The sequence below is a fragment of the Mus musculus genome, chromosome 11 (assembly GCF_000001635.26).
Source record: "Mus musculus strain C57BL/6J chromosome 11, GRCm38.p6 C57BL/6J".
Classification (NCBI taxonomy): Eukaryota; Metazoa; Chordata; class Mammalia; order Rodentia; family Muridae; genus Mus; species Mus musculus.
Genome location: NC_000077.6, coordinates 101,036,631 through 101,063,719, shown reverse-complemented (window position 1 = coordinate 101,063,719; position 27,089 = coordinate 101,036,631). Strand labels below are relative to the sequence as shown.

General features: G+C 49.2%; 1 protein-coding gene across 18 annotated transcripts in view; it reads right to left on the bottom strand.

The window, feature by feature from the left end:
- Positions 1-27,089, bottom strand: part of Atp6v0a1 (ATPase, H+ transporting, lysosomal V0 subunit A1) — a 54,298-nt gene continuing 27,209 nt past the window's right edge. For 6 of the 18 annotated variants that reach the window (XM_006532054.2, NM_001362637.1, NM_016920.4 and 3 more), the window contains 12 exons: positions 26,848-26,998; positions 25,422-25,561; positions 24,873-25,030; positions 23,809-23,899; positions 20,652-20,770; positions 19,713-19,929; positions 19,097-19,204; positions 15,195-15,302; positions 14,244-14,261; positions 8,577-8,694; positions 8,115-8,286; positions 1-1,408 (listed from right to left, as the gene is read on the bottom strand). In XM_006532054.2, coding sequence (XP_006532117.1) covers positions 1,315-1,408; positions 8,115-8,286; positions 8,577-8,694; positions 14,244-14,261; positions 15,195-15,302; positions 19,097-19,204; positions 19,713-19,929; positions 20,652-20,770; positions 23,809-23,899; positions 24,873-25,030; positions 25,422-25,561; positions 26,848-26,998 — 1,494 coding nt within the window. In that variant the 3' untranslated portion in view covers positions 1-1,314. Of the gene's footprint in view, positions 1,409-8,114; positions 8,287-8,576; positions 8,695-14,243; positions 14,262-15,194; positions 15,355-18,209; positions 18,285-18,893; positions 19,205-19,712; positions 19,930-20,651; positions 20,771-23,808; positions 23,900-24,872; positions 25,031-25,421; positions 25,562-26,847; positions 26,999-27,089 lie in introns of those variants that run through there. The other 12 variants (XM_006532049.3, XM_006532050.3, NM_001362636.1 and 9 more) reach the window with 7 other exon arrangements.

Here is a 27,089-nt window from a genome sequence, read left to right as displayed (position 1 = left end):
TTTTCTGAGAGTCAAACACACTTTATTCCGGATAAGATGTCTGGACAGAAGGCCTTGGACAGGGTCCCCACAAAGAGCTCTGCTGCAGGCCTCTCTGCAAACAGAGCAAAGATCACGTAACCGGGCACAAAAGGACAGAGGGGTTCAGAACAAGGTCACCATGGGCCGGTCCTGCCTGGGCGAGTGTGGGGGTAGTTCTCATGAGCACCTGGGTGGGGGAGGGGAGGGGCCTTGCTGATTTAGTGTCACTTCCACAGGGAAGGCAGTGAGTGAATTGCAGGAGTCAGCACATGATTAGAAGGGTCTGAGATCCACAGTACATGAGGTAGCCGGCGAGGGCTTGGCAGGCCTGGGCAGCGCTCCCATACCTGCGCTGGCAGCCCAACAGTCACCTCCGCTTAGCAAATTGTAAATGACCTTCCCTGCCCAGGACACCACTCCTGAAACCTGGGGTCAGTGCGGGGCTTGGGGAGGGAGTCTCAGTGGGCAGATCAAGGCAGGCCTGCCAGCAGAACCAACCTTACTGACCACAGCCTCAGGACATCATGATCAGGGTGCAGAAGGGCTCAGAGATGGGCCAATTTTAACTTCTGCCTTGGGGTGTAGTGTTGGGCAAGGCCCATTCACCTACAGACTGGGTGGAGGGAACCTAAGATCCGGAAGCCCAGTGCTGCAAGTCGGTGAGACCCCCCCAGTCCCAGGGATGCTATGCTGCGCCAACAGGGCTCGAGGAGGGGGTGCTTAGGAGGGTGGTGGCTATCCTGGGACCTTTGGGATGGTCCAGGTGGGGCCAGCCTAATTTCCTGAATATTAACTGGAGAGGGCTGGGCAAGGGATGACCGCAGCATCTTCCTGACTGTCCCTGCTAGTGGAGTGGGATGTGTTTCATAAGCAGTGTCCCCCTGTAGGAGAGGACCAATTACCATCCTCCTCCAAGGTGTGACCAAGAACTCCTGGACTGAAGAGGGATCCCTTGCATCCTGAGGGCTCTGTGCCCCGATGTGGCTGTGCAGGTTGGCTCACCAGCAGGGGGTGGAACAGGGCTGTCTGTCTGGGGGGCCAAGGGGCCTAGCCGGTGCCGTGGGGATGGGTGAGTATCAGGCACAGTCATTCAGCATTCAATCCAAAGTTTTGGGGTAGAGAGACCGAGGCAAGGCCAGCACTACCTAAGTGAGTCACAGCAGGGACAAGGGGTTGCAGGGCGACACAAAGGCCCAGGCATCCAGGGATCACAACCAGCAGGCAAGAGAGACACAGCTGATCACTGTGGAGACGGGCAGGGGAGCTGCTCTGGGCATGCGCCCTGCCTCAGACTCACTCATCAAACTTCCCTTCCCGAATGTGCTCAAAGGAGAAGGGGAGGAACTTGAAGCCAGTCCCAGTGTAGAATTTGTTCTGGAACTCCACCCTGCAACGCAGAAGAGCACAGCTGTCATTTCACAGGGAAAATGGAACAGGGCTGAGTGTGGTGGCCCACACTTCAACCGTGGGGGACAGAGGCAGGTGGATTGGTGGCCAGCCAGGGTGACATTGTGAGACCCCGTCAAAAATAAAAATAAAATAAAATAAGGAGGTTAAATGGCTCCGTGGTTAGAGTACGGGCTGCTCTTGCAGAGGACCTGGGTTTCCAGCACCCACATGACTGCTCACAACTGCCTGTAACTCCAGCTCCTAGAGACCTGACACCCTCATCTAGTCTCCATGCCCCCACTCAGACACATAAATAAAACAATAGGGGGCTGCAGAGATGGCTCAGTGGTTAAGAGCACTGACTGCTTTCTTCCAGGGGACCCAGGTTCAAACCCCAGCACCCACAAAGCAGCCCTGAACCCCTGGCTCAAGCCATCCACTTGCTCCAGCTTCCAGAATAGCTGTCACTAGAGGGGATGCCACCATGCCTGACGTAGCAACCTTCCTCAGATTTTAGTTCTCCATTCCCTCCAACTCTGCTGTCCCGGGTGAACTTGGCTTGCGGCTCACTGCGCAGGGGCTACTTTAACTAACTCATTTTAGCTTATGCTGTATGTATATGGTATTTGTCTGTGGGCATCTGTGTGCCGCAGCATGTGTGTGGGTCAGAGGACAACTCTGTGGAGTCGCTTCTCTCTCTCTGCCTCTCCCGCCTTGTGCAGGATGGTTTATGTCAACTTGACACACGCTAGACTCGTCTGAGAGATGAAAATCTCAACCGAGAAAATGCCTGCATAAGACTGGGCTGTGGCCAAGCCTGTAGGGCATTATCTTAATTAGTGATTGATGGGGGAGGGTCCAGCCTACTGCGGGCTGGTGGTCCTGGATTCTATAAGAAAGCAGGCTGAGCAAGCCATGAGGAGCAAGCCAGTAAGCTGCACCCAGTCATGGCCTCTGCACCAGCTCCTGCCTGCAGGTTCCTGCCCTGCTTGAGTTCCTGCCCTGACTCCCTCCAATGATGAACAATGCTGTGGAGGTGGAAGCTGAATGAGCCCTCTCCTCCCCATGGAGCTGAGGTCAGGTTGTTTCACCACAGCAGAAGCAATACTAATCCTGAGACGCACCTTTGCGAGGCTTCTGGAAACTGAACTCGGGTCACTGGACTTTCGAGGTAAGCACTTACTCACTGGGCTATCTCCCTGACCTCTGTTTTTATCTTTTAAATTAAAAATAATATTTTGGGGGGCTGAGGGGATGGCTCAGCGGTTAAGAGCACTGACTGCTCTTCCAGAGGTCCTGAGTTCAATGCCCAGCAACCACATGGTGGCTCACAACCATCCGTAATGAGATCCGATGCCCTCTTCTGGTGTGTCTGAAGACAGCAACAGTGTGCTCACATATATAAAATAAATAAATCTTAAAAATAAATAACATTTCAAATTTATTACGAGGGGAGGTCAGAGGTCAAGCTGTGTGGCACCGGTCCCCTCTTCCCCCTTTCTGTGACTGCACCTTTCCCACAGGCCCACCATGACACCTCCTCAGAGTCCAGGCCCACCCTCAGCAAGTCGGCAGGAGGGGATACCTGGATAAGTCTGTCTGTCCTAACATCTCATTTTCTCTGTCCTCTTGTGTTTGTGCTAAACGCTGGAGCAACCCAGAAAGCACAGTGGAAAGGTTGGGGGTGGGGAGAGAGCGGGGGTTCTTCTCAAAGCAAAATATTCTCCAACCACAAAAACATCTGAGAAAGAATTCTTCTCTAGAGACTAAAAGGGAAAACAGGGCCTTAACTGTCTTCTCAGACAGATCGGCAGCCATCCCTGCTGGGCTTCGGGGCCTTTTCCTACTCAGAGGGGCAGGAAAACATCAGGGCTGCCTGCCTGCTTCCTCCCGCACACTCCCCTGGATGGCAGCCCAGCAGCCAAATCACCACCAAATATGGGCAGAACATGATTCAGAGCAAAAGGCCGAGCAGCAATGGAGCATAGTTTCCACTCGGGACCGTGTGACTCTTGCAAGAACATACGGGGATGGGACTGTGGTGGGCTCCAGGGGACAGGTGACAGACACTTCAAGGCCTCGAGACTAACCCAGTTCAGCTTTAGTTATCAACTGGACAATGGTGGGCAAGAGGTGGCCAGACACCCCTTCAGTTCCAGGGTGCCTGCCTGGGGACTGAGTGTCAGAGCTACAGGCTGTGCCTGTTGGGAGAAGTGGGGGGAAGCACAGAACTGATCGTAGGGTGCCCGCTCCCACATTCTACATGGGCAGGGCCCAGGCCCCAGGAGCTCCTGGGGAAAATGGAAGCCAGCAATAATGGAGCTCTGAGCTAAGAGGAGCTGCAAGATTCCAGGGTCAGGGCCCAGAGTCGCACTGTAGTGCTGGCTTCTAAGCCCTTTTTTTTTGGAGACAGGGTTTCTCTGTGTATCCCTGGCTGTCCTGGAACTCACTCTGTAGACCAGGCTGACCTCCACACTGAAATCCACTTGCCTCTGCCTCCCAAGTGCTGGGATTAAAGGCATGTGTGTGCCACCACTGCCCAGCTTCTAAGCCCTTTTTAAGTCCTAGCACAGAGCTGGCTCTGGAGGAGAGTGGCTAGTCTCCTGATCTCTCGCTCCCACGGGGTTTGAGTAGGCCTCATTCACGTGTAGCATGGGTATTTCCGAACAATGGAACAAAAGATGTGCATCTCTCTTTATTCTATACTCTTTAGCCCAAGTGTGCCATCACGGGTTCCCACTCCCGCCTCCAGGTCTAAGGACACATTCGGAACTCGGACTCCCTGGCTGGCCGATGGCAAAGTCAGACAATTCTCATTTCCAAACGGGGCAAATGGAGCCTGAGTTTTCCTTGGAGGATTAAGGGGTCCTCGCCTGGTCAGCAAAAGCCCTGCTTGCCTATGTTTGGCTTGAGCCATAAAAGCTCTGCTGTGTGGGCTGACAGACAAGGTCCCTCTGGTGCAAGGCTTCCCACCAGCAGGAGCTCAGGGCAGTCCTAACCAGGAACATCTTGGACCTTTTACATTTTCTGTTTTTTCCACAGTGTTTATGATGCATGTGCGCACGCGCACTCACGCACTCACACACACACACACACACACACACACACACACACACACACACACACACACACAGGAGGCCAGCATCTTGGGGTTATCTAGAGGTCAAATCTGACTTTACCTCCCACCCAGAGAGTCCTCACCTCAAGCTCCAAGTACAGAGATGGAAAACAATTTCCCTCAGGTCACCCCACCCTCTTCCCCGAGCCAGGGAAATGTGTGCTTCCTGAGAAAGTACAGATCTGAGGCTGCTTTGTGGGGTGAGAGGTGCTGACCCCTGCAAGCTCTTCTGCTGCTCAGCTCTAGTGAAATGAACCTCCCACTCAAGGGTATCAGGAGGGCAAACAGACTTCTCTGACACCTCCGCCAGCTTCAGCTCCTGGCAAAGGCCCTCCAGTCAGCCATGGGGGCGGGGCGGGGCGGGGCTGAGGATATTGCCTGCTCCTGCCATGGTCCCAGGGACCTCTTTTCAGGGCTGGGTGAAGGAGGAAGGGATTGTGGGGCCTCTTCCCTTGCTGGTGGGGTGTGGTGGAGGGGAACAGCTTTGGAAGAGGCCTAGAGCGGCTGCTTCTTGGGCTCTGCCTCCAGGGCTTACATTGTCTGATGGTTTGGACCTCAGGCAGCGCTGTCAGCCTGCAACTATCTTCCCAGGACTTTTTTTTCCCCCAGGCACCACACCATTTCTAAGGCCTACTCCCAGTTCTGTTTCATTAACCAGCATGGACACATATGGACTCCTGTCTCATGACAGCAGTCTTATGTTTCATCCTGATGGCTGGTTACAGCCAGATCCCTGCTTCCTGTCTAGTTATGGTGAGCATGAATACCAAGCGCATGCTACGTGGTAGGTGGGAAGAGGCACAACCCAAAAGGAAACTATATCTTCAAATGTCACTGACTTTATGACCTTCACAAATCTCAGACTAGTGGTTTGTGCTATCAAATCAAATCAAACTTAATTTAAGTGTTTTTCTTCTCAATCCCACCACAGAAACTCAGAACTTGTGTATCAGGGAAATGCCAAGAGACTGTGTGAGGCATGAAGATGCTTGTGTCTGGTGCCAGGAATCATGAGCGCTATCCCTGGACCATTTTGGCAAGCACCAGCTAGCTGTTCCATCTCTCAGCAAAGGGCTAGCACCTGCTCAGCTCCTTCTAGGTCTTGGCATACTTCTGAATTTGGCCAATAGAGGGCGCCCAAGCACCAATTAAAATTGGTGGTGCCCCATCTCAGCAGCCACCCATCCCTCCAAAGCCAGGGTTTTGAAAGGTGCAGGAGGCTTCCTCCGAGAGTCTCCTCTTCTACTCAATACTTATACTGCCATACAGACAAACAACATGAGACGCATACTACAAGCCTGTGCTCGCAGACTATGCATTAGGGCATTCAGATGCCAGCAAGCGCCTCCCATCCTCTAACCAGCCTAAGAAGTTTGTTTATGGGGCACACGCAGCCAGGTCTCTCTGTAGGGCGGTGGACTTTCAGCCATGGTCTATTATGGTGTGTCAGGCCATGTAGCAGACACTTAGCGTGTATATTATTTTCTGTTTCTCACAGTAACTTTGCCACATGGCTATCATCGTCTCTCTCCACACAAGACCAAGTCATGTTCAGAGAGCTCAGGATCAGCTGCCAGTGAGGGCAGTTTGTCTCAGAAGCCTACTTCACACTACCGCTACGCCTCCACGTTCCTTTAGGAGAGTGGAGGAAGGCACACGGTCACTTAAAGGCCAAAGGTAAGCCTGCAATCATGGACGTTCTGGCAATAAAACATAGCACCCCAAACTGCCTCAGCTCCTGATAAACATGAGACCCAGGGCCAGGCAACCTCCTCAGAACAGGGCGCCCCTGCCTTGTTGGTCTGCCTGATGGTTCTGATCCAAGCTTCATGGCTCCTCACCGTGCCCAGCATAGGAGGCAACCAGGCTTTAACACAGGCAGGAACTAATGAGAGGTAGGCGCTCTCTCCTCAGATCAGCTCTGGAGACACAGATGGGAACATGAAAGCAAAGGGGGTCAAGAGGACAAGAAAAAGTGAGTCACAGGGCGGGGGGCTCGTTACACAGACACTCCTTACTGGAGTGGCTGGGGAGGTATGCTGCGGAGTGGAGCGTGCTGGCTGATAAACTGAAGAGAGGGTGCCAAGCCGGCAGCTGAAAGCACGCAGCACTCCCAACCTCCCAGGCTTACAGTAAACAAACCACTGGGTGCAGAGAAGAGGAGCCAGGAGGAGAGGGCCGGCTCAGAGAGGGCCAGCTCAAGAGACAGCAGCTTCTGCTGACACAGCAGCACAGGCCTTCTAAAGCAGCTATGGAGGGAGGACTACAGCCCGCCTCTAACATGCAGCAAGTCTCCCCATAGCCTGGTACAGCCAGGCACAGGATCTTAAACTTGCAATGCAAGCCAGGAGAGGAAGATGAGGGTCACAGAGGCAAGGCTTCTCAGGTCAGGGCTGTGCAAAGCCCTCCTGGAACGGAGATCACCCACACCACCTCAGCCAGGGCTTTCTGAGTTTGTGATCCCTTCACAGTGTGGGGTCAACTAGAGCTTCCCAGGATGCTGGGATTAACCCTTTCCTGAAATGGGGAACACAGCACCAAGGGGTAAATGGAGCCCCAAAGAGGCAGAGTCTGAGGCAGGGCTGCTAGCAAAACACAGGCTTCCTGGCCTTTAGGAGAATTCATACAAAAATTATATTCACTATTTATCTGAAACTCAATCTAACTGAACATCCTGTATTACTAAAGAATTCTTAAATTACAGTTGCGTGTGTGTGTGTGTGTGTGGGGTGTAAGTGTACACATCTGAAGGCCAGTGGACAACTTGCAAAGGTTGGCTCTCTCCTTCCATCATGTGGTTCCAAGGGATCAAACTCGGGTCGTCAGACTTGATGGCAAATGCTTTAACTGGGCCACATCGCTAGACTTCTCTTGTATTGGTATTTGCTAGGCCTAGCAACCCTCTTTTGAACTCACAGTCACAGCCCAGCCTCTAGCTCCTCTGTTCCTGAACCATTTCTTCATATAGAGTCCCTAAGGGTCACATGGTACATTAGCGAACACACACCACGGCCCTACACACACACATGCGAGCACACACACACCACACCACCTTTGGAAAAGCTGCTTTAGTATAGCTAGCATCCCACCAAGGCAGCAAGGGGTCCAGTCTAGTGCTCTAAAGACAGGAGTCACAGGCCAGAACAAAACAGAAACACCCACACACAAAATGAACTCCTAGCTGTGCAGGGTAGTTTTTGCCTATAATCCTAACACTTGAAAAGTTGAAGCAAGAGAATTGTGAGTTCAAGGCCAGCCTAGCTATACGGTGAGACCCTGTTTAAACATCAAACAAACAAACAAACAAACAACAATAAAACTAGACCTGTTACCACAACTCCCTCTCCACTCTATAAGCACAATTGGAAGCACTGAGGAATACTGAAGCAAGGAGCAGGTCCTTTCCCGGAAGCCATGAAAAGATGAGCTGGGCTTTCCTGTGGCCCTTCCCTGTGCTAGGAAAGTGGGGGAGGGATGTGCGGTGAGAGCTGGAGGAGGGACAGACTTCTGGTGCCAAGCAAGAGGACTGTCTACTCTTTGTGAGCAAAGGCGTGGCCTGCCCCACCCCTGGCCCCCTGCCACTCACCAGTGTAACCGCAGCGCGTGGAGGAAGGCCGAGAGGCCCTCCATGATCAGCAGGATAGCCACGGTCAGCGTGGCAAAGGCGGCGAAGATGAAAAACAGCCCTAGACCCCCGGCCAAACTCCGGACGTGCAGGCCAATGTGGATCACCATGGTCCAAAGTACTTCAGAGAGCTCTGGGGGTGGGGAGACACAAGGTGCAACTGAGTTTAGCAAAAGGGAGCCTGGCGGTTTGCTCTTCCCCCATTTCCGTGCTGAGTTCCTTGAGCCCTGTGTTCCTGACCGCTTTGGGCAAGATCACTATAAACAGCTAACTTGAGAAAGAGTTGATGACATGATCGATTTGCTCATTCTTGGAGACAGGAGCTGGATGGATTCGAGAACCATCATGTGTTTCTGTGCTGAGGAAGGCCCCACCACTCTAAGGGCGTTCCCTCTAGGAGAGGACTAGAGAGAGCACACTCACGTGCGTGGGCCAGGCTGAGGGCCCAGAGTCGCAGGTACGACGCGGTGTTGGAGATACAACCCAAGCAGTACTCAATGGTGTGGATGGCCTGGTGGACCATGGTGTCGCCAAAGTCAAACTGGCATGGGAAGAAACCACAGAGGAGATGATCAGGCGAGAAGGGGAGTGTTCACGAGTTGAGTGGTCCCCGGAGCCCATGCCAGGGCAGGGATTACACTTCTCATAGCTGACCTCTCACCGGTAGAGTGCTGAGTACTGGCGCTGACTATGAGTGGTGATTTCAGCAACGACTTCCCCAGAAATCCTTCCTGGCCTGGCTTCCAACTGGGGCACCCTAATACCTATCAATATGCTATACTGTATCTTTTTTTTTTTTTTTAAAGACAGAATTTCACTATGTAGTTTCAGGCTGATCTTGAACTTGAAACCCTAACTCCTTGGCCTCCCTTGTGCTGGCTTCACAGCATGGACCACTGCATCAGGAAATGTCTAGCTTTTGGTTTTGTTTTAGAGACAGCGTTTCTCTGTGTGGCCCTGGCTATCCTGAAACTCACTCTGTAGACCAGACTGGCCTTGAACTGGGAATAAAGGTGTGCACCACCACCACCCAGCTGCCTATCTGTGTGTGTGTGTGTAAGAAGTTACAGGTAGTTGTGACCACCATGTTGGTGCTGGGAACGAACCTAGGTCCTCTGGAAGAGCAGCAATCTATTCAGCTCCAATGTATATCTTTTTTTTTTTTTCATACAAGGTCTCATTATATAGTCCTGGCTAGCCTGGAACTCACCTTGTGGATCAGGCTGGCCTTGAACTCAGAGATCTGCCTGCCTCTGACTCCTGAGTGCTGGCTTTAGTGGTGTGTGTCACCATGCTCATCACACTGTCTCTGTCTCTGTCTTTTTTCAAAGACTTATTTCCCCTGCATGTATGCCTGGGCACCATGTGCATGCAGTACCTGCAGAGGCCAGTAGAAGGCACCAGAGCCTCTGGAATAGGCATTAAAAGACTGTGAGCATTCATGTGGGTGCTGGGAATTGAACCAAGGTTCTTTGGAAGAGCAGCCAGTGCTCTTGACCACTGAACTCTCTCTCCAGGTCCACATTGTATATATTTTATTTTTGGGAGAGGGGTTTGCTTGTTTTTTTTCAAGTCATGGTTTGTGTAGCTCCGACTGTCCTGTAGACCAGGCTGGCTTTGAACTCAGGCGCTCCATTTGCCTCTAAAGGTGTGAGCCAACACCTCTGCCATACTATGTATCTTTTTTAATTTTTAAAATTTTTTTGCTTTTTTTCCAGACAGGGTTTCTCTGTGTATTCCTGGTTGTGTCGGAGTTTACTATGCAGACCGGGCTGGCCTTGATCTCACAGAGATCTAGATCTGTTTGTCTCTGCTTCCCAAGTGCTGGAATTAAAGAGGTGCACCACCACCTCCCAGCCACACTGCTTTCAACAATTTTCTCTCTCTCTGGTGGGCTCTGATCGCCACAGTGGGGCATACCGAGTCAGTAAACACTGTATTATTTTTTTCCCCCTTGCTGGGATTAAATACCCTGACAAAAGCGATTTAAGGGAGACAGGACTATTAGGCTCACAGTTCCCAGTGCAGTCATCATGCTGGGGACTAAAGGCAACAGGCGCTTACAGCAGCTAGTGACATCACATCCACAGCCAAGAAGCAGAGGACACTGAACAAACGCATGTCTGCCTGCTTTCCCCTCTCTTCAGTGCAAGGGCCACGCCCAGGAATGGTGCAACCTGTTTTTAAACTGTCTCACCTCAGTTAACTGAACTGCACTAACCCTCTCAGAGGCGTGGCCGGAGACTTACAGGTGACTCCAGATGTTGTCAAGCTGACAATTAATATCAACTGAGAGATCGTGGGGCCCTGCCAGTGGCCTGACCCCGCTGGTCCCCACCCTACAGCGCAGCTCTGTGCACATTCTGCTGGGAATGTGGCAAGGCCAGACAGGAGTGCCCAGGTAGGAAGCTACACCCAGCTCTGCAAGCCTCCTTACTTCCTCCTCCCAGTCTTCTGCGAGCTAGACAACTTCCTTCTCTGACTTCTGAGAAGATCACCAGGAGAAATTTTTGCCAAAAGTCCACAGATTTCCCACATGATGAGCTAGTTGGGAAACACTGTAGGTGTGGCTGGCTTGGTGGCTGGAGCTGTTAATCCCAGCACTGAGCAGGAGGCTGAGGTGGGAGGGCTGTGAGGCTGAGGAGAGCCTGGACAGCACAGTAAGACCATGTTCCTAAAAATCTGTAACAAAACAAGGGTGTGGGGAGCCAGGGTACAGCTCAGCCGGGACGCTTGCCCTGGCCTGGGTCCAATCTGACTTTGGGAGAGCTCAGGGTGTAGAAGAAGCTCACATTTAGGAGCAGTTTCTGAACTCAGTATGTTACCAAGAAGTCCACCACGGATCAAGTCATACTTTTCTTCCTGGCATTGTCTCTCGGAGAGCAGCACAGCACCGCTGTCAGCCTTCGGGCTCCTGAGGCTCCGTTGGCTTCCCCTGGCCTCATGTCAGTGCCTGGTGTGTGCTATAATCTCTGTCCTGTATTAAGGGGCTGTGCTGGCAAGCTGTAAGGGTAGGGCCAGTAGGAAGAGGCGCCATTTCCAGTGAGCTACCTTGGGAAATGCCTCATGTCCAGTCATCTCTGTCAAACCCTGTGAATTTTGGGACTTTTCTATTTTCAGGCCTCTTACTCTGAAAATGAGTGGCCCTTGTTACCCCAAGCTACCTCAGTCCAGCAATGGGAGCTGAGCCCTTTCCTATACCAGCTGCATGAACGAATGCAGAAGCAAGCCTGGAGCTCCAAGGCCTTTATTCCTGGGCGCAATGAAAGGATGGTGGTTTCAGTGTTTTCATCTCACTCAGCCCAAGTTTCTCTCATGTAAAAAGGAGAACCACAGTCAGGGTAGACTGTGTGTGGGGGGAAAAAGGTATCTCAATAAAAGGAAACAAGTGAAATGAAGGAGAGCCAGGTATGGCTGTGGCACCTGTGATTCCAGCACTTGAAAGGTAGATGCAGGAAGGTGAAGGGCTCAAGGCCAGCCTTGGCTACATAGTGAGTTCTAGGCTAGCCTGGGCTACAGGAGACACTGTTTCCATGTCCTTCCTGGAGGAAAGGAAAGAAGGGGAAAGCCTTCACTTCCACACAATACCCTTGCTTTTCCTTTTCCTTCCTTCTCAGCTTCTTGGGAGTGTTCTTTCTCAGGAGGAATGAGAATTCAGGGAGAAATGTATTCCCGCATTTGGAAGGAGTCGTCACTCGTCCAACACAAGCATGTCTGCTGTGACAGCCAGCCCCTCCCCGCCCTCCATCCGTGCTGTCTCTGGCCTGCTTGTTCTATGCCCTGGCTCTCACCCGGCATTCTCCAGAATGGCGGTACCACAAGCCTCCAGACTCAATATCACTGATTGAAACACAGAGGTCTGTCCTCAGGTCCCAACAAGATTATGCCTGCTGTCCCATAGCCAAGCCAGGGACTCCCCTTCCACCCCTCTTCCTCCACGTGAGTGACTTAATTCACTTTAAGCTATCCAGTCCTTCACTAAATCATATCACGCCACAGGATGTCCTTGCCTCCAGGTTGTGCCCCACCCCCACCCCCTGTACTCCATAGCTCTACCCACGGGACTTCAGCAGCAGGGCTCACACACCTCAGCTTCACTACTCTGAGCTCCTTGTTGCCAAAATGAGGCTACAACTTCTGTCACTCTCTGCCAACCCTCCTCTCACGAGTCCCCAGCTCCCACATCAGCTCCAGCAAAGCTGGACCACTCCTGAGCATGAGCTGAGCCTGTGGGTCTGCCCTCTTCCTCTCTCCCTGCCTCCGCACACTTCTGCTCAGCCAGTCTCAGCTCAGGAGGAACCTAAGGGAATCTGTTCCTGCTCCCTTTCCAATCCCCCCAGTGCCTATCAGCACCCTTCTGTGCTCCCAAAGCATCCCGGGCACACAGCCACCATGGAGTCTGTCAGCAGACCAGCTCCCTACCTTGTCTGGATGATCTCTCCATTTCTATAGCATTACACAGTGCTTGACACACTGAGGGTGCGTGACGTGACTGGCAGATGGTGGGTGAGCGTGGATGAGTTGGTGGACACAGTGGGTGAGAAGACACAGTGGGGGAGGGGCCATTGACCCTTGTTGAATGGTGACAGCCTTCAAAGATTTCCCAGATATCAATGAGTCTGGGTCTGGTTTAGACCTGTGCTTCCTAAGGTGAGGGCACAGTTGCCCTGCCTGGAATAAACATGTGTTTACATCGTGGGGAATTATAGAGGTTCACTGCACTGCTTTGCAAGACTCCTTTGTTTGAAATCATTACAAAAAATATCAGTTTTCTAAATTTGGCTGTGGGGAATCAATGCCGGAAAAAGGCAAAATTATAACCCTGGCGGAAGCCAAGCAGAACTAACTTCCTTTGTGTGTTCGGTGACCGGAGAATGGGAGGACTCCACCGGGGCCCATCTTTTTGACTGTCCAACTCCCAGGGACATGGCTATCTGAGGGCACTGGCACTAGATAGCTGACTAGAACATTCTGCCGATGGGGAAGGCACTGGCACATCAGGTAGCCATTTGGAAAGCAGTATCGTGGGAGGTGGTGATACAGGCAGAGGGCCAGGCTCCTCAGCAACACGGGATCCCATTCATCCCTCCCTCCCTCAGCCAGGCAGCTTAGCCAGCAACTCTGCGCAGACACCTGCTCCGGGAGCAAAGGTGGTTGAGGCAGGCAAGGAGGCCTCTCCAGCCATCAGGGACACCAAGAGCTGCCTGTTTTGACACAGGACAGCAAAGGTTTTCCCATGGTCATGCACTGCCCCGTGGAGAGACCGGGAGAGGGAAGGGAACGGTTTATAGGTACAGGGATGTTAGAGAGAAGTTTAGGGGAAAGACAAACAGTGCAGAAAGGTCATTTCAAACCTATCTCAAAATGCGAGTGCTGGCAAATGGATTGCTGCTGAGCTACGAGGCCTGGTACTCTAGACGTGGCCTGAGCATTTAGCTTTCTTCCCGTTCTATTATTCTTCATGTACTTAACATAGAAGTCCTTTCCTGCAGGTAGATTAATTTTCCCTGCATGTACCTGAGAGGCAAAGCTCATTTGGAAAGCTGTTCACTTCTTAACCAGGTCATGTGGAGCTAAGACTGACTCCAAGCAAGGGTCCTGTGGCCCTAAGTTGAAGTACCACCAAGCTGATGGGGGCAGCGGGAGAGGCTGCATCTCAGACAGGAGAAAGGGTAAGCTTTGCTTGCAAGCACTCAGAGGAGCAGGGTGGGAACCACTACACCCCCTTCCCCCGGTGGCAGAGCAACCAACACATCACAGGAGAGGAAGGTGGAGACCCCTGGAACTTTAACCCTGGGGGTAATGATTTCAAGAATGCCAGTGTAGACATTCCCTGCAGCTCCTTCCAAGCCAGTCTCAGAGGTATTAGATCAGCAGTCAACAGCACAAGGACAGAGGTGACCGACACGAGATGCAGTTAATGACGATGAACTGTTTCAGATGCAGGCTCACAGACTAGTTAGACATGGCCAGTGAGATGCAGGATGCACAGTGTCATGTGTGTGGCCCCGGGGTGCGGTAGGGTGGACAGAGTGAGCACAAGGATGGGAAGAGAGAAGCCCCGGATAGACATGAAGGCTCGGGTCTTACCACTTCGTCCTCGGTAGGCTTGAAAACACAAATTCACACTTAGTGGGAAGCCGTGCCACACACACGGTCACAAGCTATGAACATGCATTTCTGACTATTTGGGGGAGGAGTGGTTAACGGGACACTGTGTCGGAGGCACTCTTCCTTAGCACACAATAAAGGGAAATCACAGAATTAAGATACATATTTTTAAAGGCACCCCAACTCTTGCAATAAAAAACCCCCACACATATAAAAACCAAAACTATAGTCAAAGTGGCTAGACCGAAAAACTTAGCCTAGGTCCCTTGCTGCTATTTTATTTGCTAAAAAAATAAAAATAAAAATAAAATTCAATGAAAAGGTGAGAACTACTAGTTCAGTTTGCAGGCATTACGCCACGAAAGCTCGGGCAAGGAGAGTGAATTTTAAATAGCTGGAACTGGAAGTAGTGTCAAAAGGAAAGGCTGGCCTGGCCTGATTCCTCTCAGTCTAAAAAGAAGACAGATAGCAAAATTTAAAAGCTCTTGAAAAACAAACAAAAACCCCTGGCTCAAGAACACACAGATGGGGCAGGCCTCAAAAAGAAGCCCTGAATACAGCCGCTAGGCAGTGTGTGTGAGGCCCTTGGGACCGGAGGATGAAGACGCTATCCCGAAGGCTCCCCTGCTGCTGGTTACTAAGAGGTGAGATGCTAGGCGCTGCCTGGGTGGAGAGCAGTTAGCCACTGAGGTCGCATGCAGTGCACCACAGACCCGAGGAATTCAAGAAGAGCAGAGCAAAGCTGGGTGGGCTCTGTGGCCACAGATTAGAGCAGGCCCCACAGGGCAAGCTGCGGTGTCCTGAGCGGGCCTGACAGCGGCCAATCATTAGTAGTTTTATTCTTCAAGGAGACGATTGAATAAGCCTTTTAGGAAACAAGACCTAGACTGCCCAAGGTAAGGAGAGGAAGCCCGCGCCCCCGGCTCTTACCTCTTCTGCGTCCTCTGAATGGGTGGAAAGCTGGTCATGCTGAATAATTTCAGCATCCTCCTCTGTCGGTCCGTTGCCCACCCTGATCCCACCAAAGTTGAGAGTTCCCTACACAGACGAACAGAAAGAGCAGTATTTGCCTGGGCTTTAATGCGGCACTCTGTGAGGTGGGGAAGGGTGATGGTTAGTTCATACGATCCTCAGAAAGGCATACATCCTATCAACAGAAGCAGTGGCCACCAAAGGGACAAGCTACATAAAAACAAGTAACTGTCCCACCCCAGCCACCACCACCACTCTGGACCCCACGAGTGGCAGCCCTGTCTTTTACCACCTCCTCCGGTCACACCAAGATAAATCAACCTTGCCTTGGTCAATGCTCACAGAGTTCTGCATGGGTGAGAAGCTGAGCATGAACACTCTCACAATGAACACAGCTAAGCTGTAAAGTCTGAGAGGGCCTGAGTGTTGCTGGAACTGAAGATGAGGCTTTCCAAGTGCAGTGTGGGGGTAGGGATGGCAGTGGGTGACATGATACGTATACCCTGCTCTGACAGGCTTTCAACAGGAGCCCAAGAGTTCCAGCAACATCTACCAGAAATATACCAGGCCCGTGTAGGAACAAAGAGCTACCCAAGGTCTTGGAAGAACACAAAACAAAACATCACAACATCCTAACAGTCACTCATTTGTGGCTAAAGAATTCTGAGTTTTAAAAACGTAAAGTAAGGCAGATCCCTTTCCATCAGAGGGTTCTGGTACAGTGAAAGGGACTGAGGAAGCAGCCCCTGGACCACTTCCTGTGAGTTCTATCAACCCAAAGCTGGAGGACTGCCTGCCTGCAGCGTGACTGCTCCAGTAAGCTTGAACAATGTGGAGACAGGGCTGGGAACTTCCCTGTGGCTCCCTTCCTTAGCTTTAGCTTTTGGGGAACCTCTTTTACTACAACTCGCTGGCCAGTTCAGACCCCAAGGTTTATTTATTATTGGGGTAGACTCCCCTTGTAGCATCAGTCAGTCTTACAAGGCTCACAGAAAAGGCCACGGGAGGAGCTCTACGGAAGCTACCTTGTTTGAGACAGGGTTTCTCTGTGTAGCCCTGGCTGTCTTGAAACTCATTTTATAGACCAGGCTGGCCTCGAACTCAGAGATCTGCCTGCCTCTGCCTGGGACTAAAGGCATGCACTACACCCAGCAATGTTAGGTACCATAAAAAGATTGCCTCTAAGAAGACAACTCTATTAAGAAACACTGAGAGGCAGAAGATTGCTTCAGTTTAAAATAGGTCCCGAGACATGGCTCTCCTTCTAGGTATGCATATTGTTTACTTGTGTCTCAGTAGATGACAGATATGTGCTGAAGGCAAAGACTCCACCTGATAACAATGTCCTGGAGGAGGAGGGTAGGGGGCAGGGCACTGAGACTTCTTGGTTAGTATAAAAGTTCTCTCTCTCTCTCTCTCTCTCTCTCTCTCTCTCTCCCCCCCCCCCCTTCAGTTCATGGGATTAGGGGTCACTTTTGCCTTTTCCTTCCTCTCACCTGTTTTAATGCCCATGTTCAAAGTTTACTAGGTGATTCAGATCTGGGAAATCACTGAAGTAAGCACTTCCGGTCAGGCTCAAATGTCGCCTAACTACCTTCAGAAGGGGGGCTTTAAGCATTATAAAGGGCATGGGGCCGGAGCGGGGAGACTCCATTGTATCTTGGCCTGGGTCTTACAGGGCAGAGGAGGAAAGCGTCCGAATTCAAAATCCCCCAAACAGAGTCCATCTCCCTAAGACTTCCCTAGCCAGAAGAAGTGAGAACAGACAGGTCAGACCTCCTAACCCGACTCTGACGAGTACCCTGCACGGCTCAGGAAACAAGAGTTACAGGAAGGAAATGAGAGACACACCAGCAAAGACAAGAAAAGAAATGCTGAGCTGTGACAACGCCACTCAAGGAGACAACGGAGGAGACAAGAAGCAGAGCAGGAGCAGATACGTGGGGTCAAGGGTCAAGGGTCCTTCTTGGAGTGTGGTCACCTTGATGCTGTTGGGCTGCTCTCCAGCAAGAGATTCAGCTAGGGACACAGCTGAGCAGACGCCATGAGTGGGAGAGCTTCCAGATGAGGAGGGGTTACTGTGGAGCTCAGCATGGAGGATGGAGTCACACTCAAAAGGCATCGAGAACAATGCAAGAAAAAAGCAAGGACAAAGCAAGAAAAGATGATGGGGAAAGAAAATCAATGCTGGGCAGTGTGTTCCTCAACTTGAAAATAATTTCACACAGCGAGATTAAAATTTTGTCTGGCATAAGCATGCATTCCCCTTAAAGCGGTGTATGCTAACAGAACAATCCTGACCTGCGAGATTGAAAATCTCGGATGTGAGGCTGCATAGACACAGTGCACTCTAAGATTCTGGTAAAATGATGTCAAATGTCTGACATTCAAAGTGCTGTCACTGAATTGTAGGTACAGAAGAAGTGAGGGTCTAGACAGATGGCTCTGGCAGATGTGCAGCACGCAGGGTGGCTCAGGAAATCAGCTGAAGAAACAAGACCTTCTGTGTCCCAGTTAGGGAAAGAGATACAGACCTTCTCTAAAGACTGAACTCCCAAAACAAGGACAAGGATCCCTTAAAGAAGGGCTTACAAGCACAAAGAACAAAGACATCAATGAAAGAGTCCAAGCCCCTCTTGTCTCCATGCTGAAAACCCACCCCACACACGATCACAGGATACAGACACAAAAGTGGATGAGCCCAGAAGCTGCCGTCTTGGAGTAAGATGATGGGACTCGAAGAGGGCCACTTGGCTCCTGAAGATAGGATTGTACTTACACAACCAAACAGAAACTTAGCAGGCCAATGGTAAAAACGATACCTGATCTATTCCTAAGAGGCAGATGGCTCCTCTGTCATGGTCTCAGTGAGCACACATGCCACGCTCTCAACAGCATTAAAAAAGAATTCACCTGCACTGTCTGCCACCTCTTTAAACAAACATTTTGCTTTGTCGGAGTTAAGTGACTCACTGTTGCAGCCGGTGCTGCCTCTAGTCCCTGTTGGCTCGGGGTTGGTGTGACTGGGGCCTCCACGGGTTGCCCTTCCTGATAGTGAATGGGAGAGAAGAAGGGAGAAGAGAACGAGAGAGGGATGGGGAGAGGGAGGGGAGACGAATGGAGGGCACATGAAAGGATGAAGATGGTCAGAAAAGGGAGAAGGAGGGTCTTGTAACTCAGCTGCTCTCCAACGGAGGGATCATCTCACAGCCATGGGACTCATGCAATAAGATCTCTTGGGTTTTCCCGGGCAATGCAGTAAGCATTATGGGATAGCCAGAAATTACACGCAGTATCGAACATTTGGCAAGCTTAACTTTGTGTGTCTGTGTGTAGAGTCGGTATACACACATCTGTTAAGTAAACACCTGTGTGTATATATGCTGCTTCTTAGAAGAAGAAGAAACAAAAAAAAAAAAAATCAGTGTGCTTTAAGTCAGATCCTTTCCAGGTGTGTCAGTTGGTGAAAGCGTCATAGTTTCATTAAAAAAAATATGTCTTTGGGTCAGTCCTGTGGCTGCCCAGGCAAACCACACGAGTGAGCTCACTGTCTGCAGCTCTCCTAACCTTGATATTTGGCTGATGCCGCATCTAGACGTGTGGGCCCAGGGCTGGCCTCTGCTGCCGAGAGCGTGACAAAAATCACGACCAGGAAAGGTAAAAACATAGTGATTTATTCTCTCCGATCCAGGTGTCTCTGACGTTGGCAGGCCCGGGGTTCATGCTCATATGTAACCCAAATCCATAACGGAACACATGCACGTGTGCACAGTTAATTACATCCTCTAAGGCGCTGCCTGGATCTTAGGCGAGGAAAAAGTCTAAAGTCTAGTAACCTTCAGCCACAGACAGACACTCACCAAATGCTTCTTCCTCAGGTACTGATGGCGAAGGATCAGCGGCTTAAACAGAAGCATCCAAGGGACGCAGAGCATCGCCACCACGATGAGGAAACACTGAATTCCTTTCTGCAAAGTAAGAGACAACAAAGCCCACCAGTCAAACAGACTGTTTCCAACAGCAGCACACATTTTCCCCCCAAACAATAGATCCTTATTGGTCTACGACTATTTCTCTAAGTAATGAGCTGGCACCAGGACAAACCCAGTAAGTGTCCCATCAAATGGTAGTTCTAAATTATGCCCCCTTTACTCATCTAATTGTTCGAGACATGATCTTACTATGTAGCTCACCCTGGCTTGGAATTCACTAGGTAGCCCAGGCTTGAGTGCTCAGGTTACAGGCCTGAGGCACTTAGCCCTACAAATTCTATCCTTTATAGCATGGAATCATTACTGAACTCTCCAGAGCTAAGAGGTATAGGGGGAGTAGTTTAAATATATGGTACTATATAGTTCATACTATACGGTAGTACAAACTGAAAACCAGGTTTCTAGGCTTTTTTCAGGTCAGAGTTACATGGGGCTTTGGGACCTGGGTAGCCACCTACACCACCCGTCCTCAGGGCTGACATACCTGTCCAGAGTACAGCATTGCATTACCAGACTCTGGGTAGGAGAAGAGGAACATGTTTATGAAGTGGATCAGGAGGCTCGGGGCATTCCTAGACGAGTGGGCATCGTAGGCTGTCCACTTGTAAAAGATAAGGATGACCAGGTAGCCAAACAACGAGGACATGAAGATGATCTCAGGAATAAAGCCAAAGTAGATGTTCAGGGGCTTCTTGAAATAGCTAAGAAGGAAAAGAGAAATGACACTAAGAGCGACAGGCCTATGGCACCGGGCACTGACCAGAGTGCTCGATAGGTTTGTCCACACACTGTGTCCACACACCGTTCCCTCAGCTCTGTCTGCATCACACTGAAGCAGCAGCCAGAGCACTGGAGACAACAGAGACTGCGCTTCCAAACGTCTGGGCCTCGAATGGCTCTTGGACCACCTCCACTACTCTCCATGGAAGATCTAATATATGGATTCATAATTTTGTATAAATTACACATCAAGGAAGAAAAAATGGGGTTGGAGAGATGGCTTATCAGTCAGGAGCACTTACTGCTCCTGCAGATGACCCAAGTGCAGATCCCCAGCACCCACATCAGGCAGCTCACTACCCTCTGTAACTCCGGCTCCAGGGGATCTGATGCCTGTGGCCTCTGTGGGCACACAACACACATGTGCACACAACCACCACATACACAGAGTGCAAAATAGGAATTCACTAAATCACAGGAAAATTGCTGCATCTTTTTTTTTTTCAAAGATCATTTTTTTTGTACCTATAAACAGATCAGGAACTAATATGAAGCTTCATTTAAGACCATGAGGATTGTATAATAGAGATTGCTTCTACAATATAGACCGGAGCCCTGACTTACTGATTCCTCTCCAGAGGAGATGCCTTTAGGCAAAGATGTCACCTGGCTAATGTGTGATGACAGGGACAGAGGGACTCACATATGGTTGAAAAGGCTCAGGCTGACTCCAAACAGCATGTGGATGATGCCGAGGATAACAGACATCTTCATCTTGAAGGAGTTGAGGAAGGTCAGCTTGTTGGTTGCAATGTTCCAAATCTGTGACAAGGACAGAAAACTGGAAGATGTTACACAAAGAATTCTCAAGTGGGAAAACACTACGCATCTGCTTAAAGAATACCCTTTTTGTTGAAAATTGAAACAATTTATTCAAATAAAGATGATACTAAAACAGATGTTTATGTACCTAGCAGCCAGCTTTGATCATTCCCATCAGCTTAATTGATTTGATTTGATTTTTTTTTTTTAAGACAGGGTTTTTCTGTGTATCCTGGCTGTCTTGGAACTCACTTTGTAGTCCAGGCTGGCCTGGAACTCACAGAGATCCACCTGCCTCTCAGGTGCCAGGACTAAAGGCATGTGCCACCACACCCTGCTTCATTCCCATCAATTTAAAGGCCAACATCTTTTCCACATACTCTCTCCCCACTTGCATATTACTTTGGGACAAAGCTGAAATAGCCTAGTGTTTAACTTATAAATATATCTGTATGGATCTCTAAAAGGTAAAGACTTTTTTTAAGAAGTAATTTTTCTTCAAGCAGATGTTTTTTTTAAGGATTTGTTTGTTTATTTTATGTACTACTGCAGCTCTCTTCAGACACACGAGAAGAGGGCACTGCAGGTGACTGAGCCACCGTGTGGTTTCTGGGAATTGAACTCAGGACCTCTGGAAGTGCAGTGAGTGCTTTTAACCACTAAGCCATCTCTCCAGCTCCAAGACTTCTTTTAAAAACATGACTATAATACAGTCATCACATCACAAAAGTATCAACAGTGATTGTGTGTGTTTGTGCACATGCGCTAGGGTCTGAAGCCAGGGCTTTATTCATCTTGTATATACTAGGCAAGTGTTATACTACAGAGCTAAGCCCTTAGCACCTTCAATGTTCTATCTATGTTCCCAGTGTGTAGGACTACAGGTATGTGCCACCATGACTGGACCACCTACTTTTTAAGTGTCAACTGGGGACTAGAGAGAGGGCTTGGTGGTTTAGTAATATTTGTTGTTCATCCAGGGGACCTATAACTCCAGTCCTGGGGCATCTAATGTCTGATTTCCTCAGGTACTACATACATATGATGTACAGACATATACAGAGGCAAAACACCATACCCAGAACATAGAAAAATGAAGGCAAAACCACTAAGTATCACCTGGCATAGCTCTTGCCACAGGAGAACTTTTGCTCTGTTTTGTTTTGTTTTGTTGAAGGCAGGGTTTCTCTGTGTAGCCCTGGCTGTCCTGGAACTCACTCTGTAGACCAGGCTGGCCTCAAACTCAAAGATCCACCTGCCTCTGTTTCCTGAGCGCTGGGATTAAATGCCTGCACCGCCACTGCCCGGCTCATGTAAGAATTCTTGCTACATTGCTGGGTTCTTTTTTTTCCCTTATGGAGTCATCAAGACATTGATTAAGTGTGACACTGCCCTGGTTAGACAGGAATATAAACTAGGCTGGGCAATCAAACACTCAAAGTGAATCATAAACTTATTTTGAACACAATTTTGGTATCATTTCATCATTTATAAAGAAGAAAGCAAATCAATACATCAATGAGTTGGGTGTGCTTATTTTTAGATAAAGAATTAACTCCTAGACTAGGTGTGGTAGCACATCTCTGTAATGCCAACACTTAGAGGTAGGAGAATTGGAAGTTCAAGGCCCCATTCTACTACATAATGAGTTTGAGGACAGCCTAGGCTATGTAAGACCCTGTCTCAAAAAAACCAAGCACAAGCATTAGATCTTGACTGCACATTTGATACTGTCTGATGTAAAAGCACCTTCAACGTTTTTCAGACTTGATCAATAGCCTAACTTTATAGTCATCAACTCTAGAATGCTGCTCTGGCAGAGTACGTGGTACAAAACTACAGAAGTATCAGTGCAAAAATTGTTGGAAATTCTGTCCTAATTTCATGCAGGATTAACTTAGTGCCTTTTTTCCTCTTAAATGAACTCAAGGCAAGCAATTCTGTGCTGGGGGCATAACTCTGTGGTTGGAATGCCTGGCTAGACTGCCTGAGACACTGGGTTCCAGCCACGCTAAGACAAAAAAATCAAAACAAAATATTCTAATACAACACAACACAACCGAAAGAGAAGCTCCTTTGAGACTTACATGCTGAGGAGTGATGACAGAAAAACATTATTTGTTTCTCATAATGATACGATTGCATTTCCACAAGAACAGAAGCCCTTATATGCACGTTAAAAAACCCTGCCAGTTTTAACATACCTTCATTTCTTTACATTTTGTTTTAAGCTTTAAGAACACTTTGAGTGTGTCTATGTGTACGTGTGCACACGGAGGCCAGAGGCTGATGCTAGCTCTTTCTTAGTTGTCCTTCACCTGACTTTTTGAGGCAGGGTCTCTCGCTGATCCCCCCACTCTCTGACTCAGCTAGTGGCTGCTTAATGATCGCCCAGGCTCTGCCAGTCTCTACTCCATAGCGCTCCGGCTAAAGGTGCATGCCAACATGCCAGCCATTATGTGGCTCCTGGGATCTATACCTGGGTCCTCACGCTTGTATGACAAGCACTCGATTGACTGAGCACCTCCCGGCTCCTGCTTTAATTTTCAGTATGTAAGTCAGTTTTGGGGTTTGTTTTTTTGTTTTGTTTCTTGATGGTGGTGGTTGTTTGTTTGTTTGTGGTGGTGGTGTTTTTGTACAGGTTCCACTCCAAAGCCTGAGCTGCTCTCATATTTGGGGTGATGTTACTTACTACCTCAGCTCCCCAAGTGCTGGGGATTATGGGTATGCTCCAGTTAACCCTACCTTAAACCTCTCATTTCAAGGTCAGTTAAAAACTTCAAAGCTGAGGCAGGAAGATTAAAAAGTTCAAGTCCTGCTTGAGCTAGAGTGAGTTCAAAGACAGCTTGCTGAGAACTTATCTTAAAACAAAACAAAACAAAACAAAACAAAACAAAACAAACAGAGGGCTGGCACACAGCTCAAGAGCTAGAGAGCGTTTGTCTAGCACATGTAAGACCTTCCGTTCAACTCTTAGTACTCAAACAAGCATCAAAATCTTTAGGGAAAAGCCGCATGTCAGAAAGAGGCACACTTACCGGATCAATGCCAAACGGGTACGGGCCACCAAAAACTCCAGGGATAGCGGGGTTCAACTGGAGAACAGAACTCCCCAGAAGCGTCTCCTCCCTATTGTGTTAGAAAAAGCCACATTTATTTGTGATTGAGAAAAGGAAACTAAAAAGTAAGCATAAAAGAAACGACTACAGCTATCTCCATTCCTCAGTGAAAAATAAAGAAACTAGGGGCTAAGGAGATGGTGGGGGTGGGGGGGAGGGAGTGTGTTTGCCTGGTAAGCATGAAGACCAAAGTTTGGATCCCCAGAACCTGCATAAAAGCCAGGCAGGTGTAGCAGCCCTTATGGGAAGCAGAGACAAACAAGCTATCTAACCAGCCTGGCTGATGGCAAGCCCCAGGTTCAGGAAGAGACCCTGAAGCCTCCATGTGTCAGTTAGGAAGACAACCAGCGTCACCCTTGGGCCTTCACAACACACGCCTGCATCTCTACACAATCAATACACACACACACACACACACACAGAGAGAGAGAGAGAGAGAGAGAGAGAGAGAGAAGAGGAATTCGTAGTTAAGAACAACAGGGAATCAAACATAAAGAAAAATTAAGGGTTGGAGAGATGCCTCAGAAGTTAAGAACACTGACTGCTCTTCCTTCCAGAGGTCCTGAGTTCAATTCCCAGCACCCACATGGTGGCTCACAACCATCTGTAATGGGATCCGATGCATTCTTCTAGTGTGTGTCTGAAGACAGCTACAGTGTACTTATATAAATAGAAAAAAAATCTTTAAAAAAGGAAAACTAAGCACTAATACATAACTAAGTAGGGCATTTAGGTAACTGGCTTTTAATTTACAAGTCAATAAGATGACAGATTACATTAAATTATAGGCTCAGATCCTTGCTATTTGCTGAACCAATCATAAAGCCCTTCACAGACTGGAGTATAAATAAGAGGAGACAATATGTCCTTCTGAACCAAACATTTTCAACTACTTCCTACCGGGTGTTAGTTTACTGCTGGCCCTATGAGTCAGAGCCGAACATACAAGGAATTAGCTTTGGCTTTTGGCTTCTGCAACTTACGTCCAGTTCCCTTGAGTGAACATTGGCCGTACACTCCACGATGACCCAAAGATATTCAGAGACTTGGAAAAGCAGTCATTGTAGATGAGTCCAGTATAGATGGAGAACAGTCCCATCAGAAGAATAATGTACCGGCCGCTGAACACCATGCTAAACATCTGGGAGCCAGAGGAAAGGGGTTATAAAAATGAAGTGTGGCAGCATCCCTTGTGACAACGCTCCTTACACCAACCACACAGCAGCCCACCCCATTCTGGCTCTGAAAGCTTCAACCAACAACCAAAATATAAGGCTAAGATGGCTGGAGAAGTAGCTCAATGTCAGAGTACCAGCCCAGCCCCAGTGACATCAAGGATTACCCCCAGAACCACAAGTGAAATAAAAAGAATGCTAAAATAGATCCACTGGCTCAGTACATGGCTTCTTCAATATTCAAACAACTTCCTATTCCCTTTTGGTAACTTCATGGACCTTCTGATCATTGCTATCATCATGAATGCTGCAGAGACCTCACCACCCAGTCCAGTGCAGGGGTCACCGGAACAGTACCTCATTCTCGTGCTTCTGGGAGAGGATCCGGCTCTCCCTCAACACCATCCACACAGCAAACAGCGTCATCAAAATGCCGTGCCCAAAATCTCCGAACATCACAGCAAACAGAAAGGGGAAGGTGATGACAGTGTACGGAGCTACAAAGGAGCCAGAGGAAAAGGCACGAGGTAAGTAAAGGCACTGAGTCCCCACGCGCCTCGTTCCTGTCTGCACTCCGAGGTTGATGTGGGATGCTTATTCCTGCATGCTGCGTGAACAGACCCTCTCTCAGGAAAATCTGTTACAGTGAGATCCACACCCCACAGAGCAGCTGACGGCTGCATGCTACAGCTGACACTTCACACTGAGAGGATGAAGGGAAACAGAGCCCTGACAACACTAGCATGTTGTTCTCTTCCCTTCCTTCATCCTCGGGACTCTGCTCTGGGCTAGACCAGCTGTTGCCTCTCTGTGCAGCAACCATTTCTGAGCTGCAGGCTAAAGCTGAATGCTCCGACTCTTGAATTGATAATTAACTCAACACAGGAGACCCCCTGACTTGTGTTGAAAACAGTTCTTATTGCTGTGTTTTTTGTCTAGCTCCAGGACAGGGAAACTAAAAAGTCATTCTAGAATAGGAGGCAACTTGAAAAAAAGTATGTTTAAAGCAGTCCCCCAAAGCCAAGTGTGTGTTTGGTTGGGTTTTTTGAGACAGGGTTTCACTGTGTAGCCCTGTCTGGCTTAGAACTTGCTCTGTAGACCAGGCTGGCCTTGAACTAAAGAGATCTGCCTGCCTCTGCCTCCAAAGTGCTAGGATCAAAGGTGTGTACCACCATTCCCAGTGATGTTACTCTTTTGAGATGCCAGGTGTTTTGTAGCACTGAGGACACACACAGCATCTACTAAAGAGCTCACAGTGAAGCACTATTCAGTGATGGAGCTGCTCGTGTCCAGTGGGCACATTTCACAGGATTCACACTCCAACTCAAGTCTGGCCATCTTTACGTCTTTAAAACAGCTGTCTCACAGAGTCTAAAACTGAAATACTAGCCAGGCATTTAATCCTAGCTCTAGGAAGCAGGTGCAGGCAGATCTCTGTGACTTGGAAGCCAACCTGGTCTACAAGAGTAAATTCCAGGCTAGCCAGGGATAAATGATGGGACCTTGTTTCAAAACAAAACAACACCACAACAAAAATCTTAAAAGAATCAAATGAAGTGATAGACATGTCTAGTCTCTTGACCCTGTGACATAATGTTGTTTACAAAGTTTGCATTAGGGAACTGCACACACACACACACACACATACACACAAAAGCTCTTAAAACATTAAATAAGGTTGTGATTTCTTGCTGGGCTGCACTCATAGCTCTCCTAAGGCGTAGGCAGCCAGTAGGCTGAGGACCAGACACACCTGCTGGGGGAAAACATCAAATGTTTTTACCTGGGTTAATCTCTCGGTAAGTGCCGATCCCATAAGCATCTACTATGTTCTGGAAGCCGTGCGTGAACTTGTTGGTTTTATTATATGTCGGCGGTGTCTGGTTTGTCTGCATCCTGTTCAGAATGGAGGGGACAGTGGACCCACTGTGTTCCTGGGGGAACATTAGCAACATGTCAGAATTGGGTTGTCCTCATGGCTATGCAGGTGTGCATACATATTATCATTCACTCTGAACATATAAA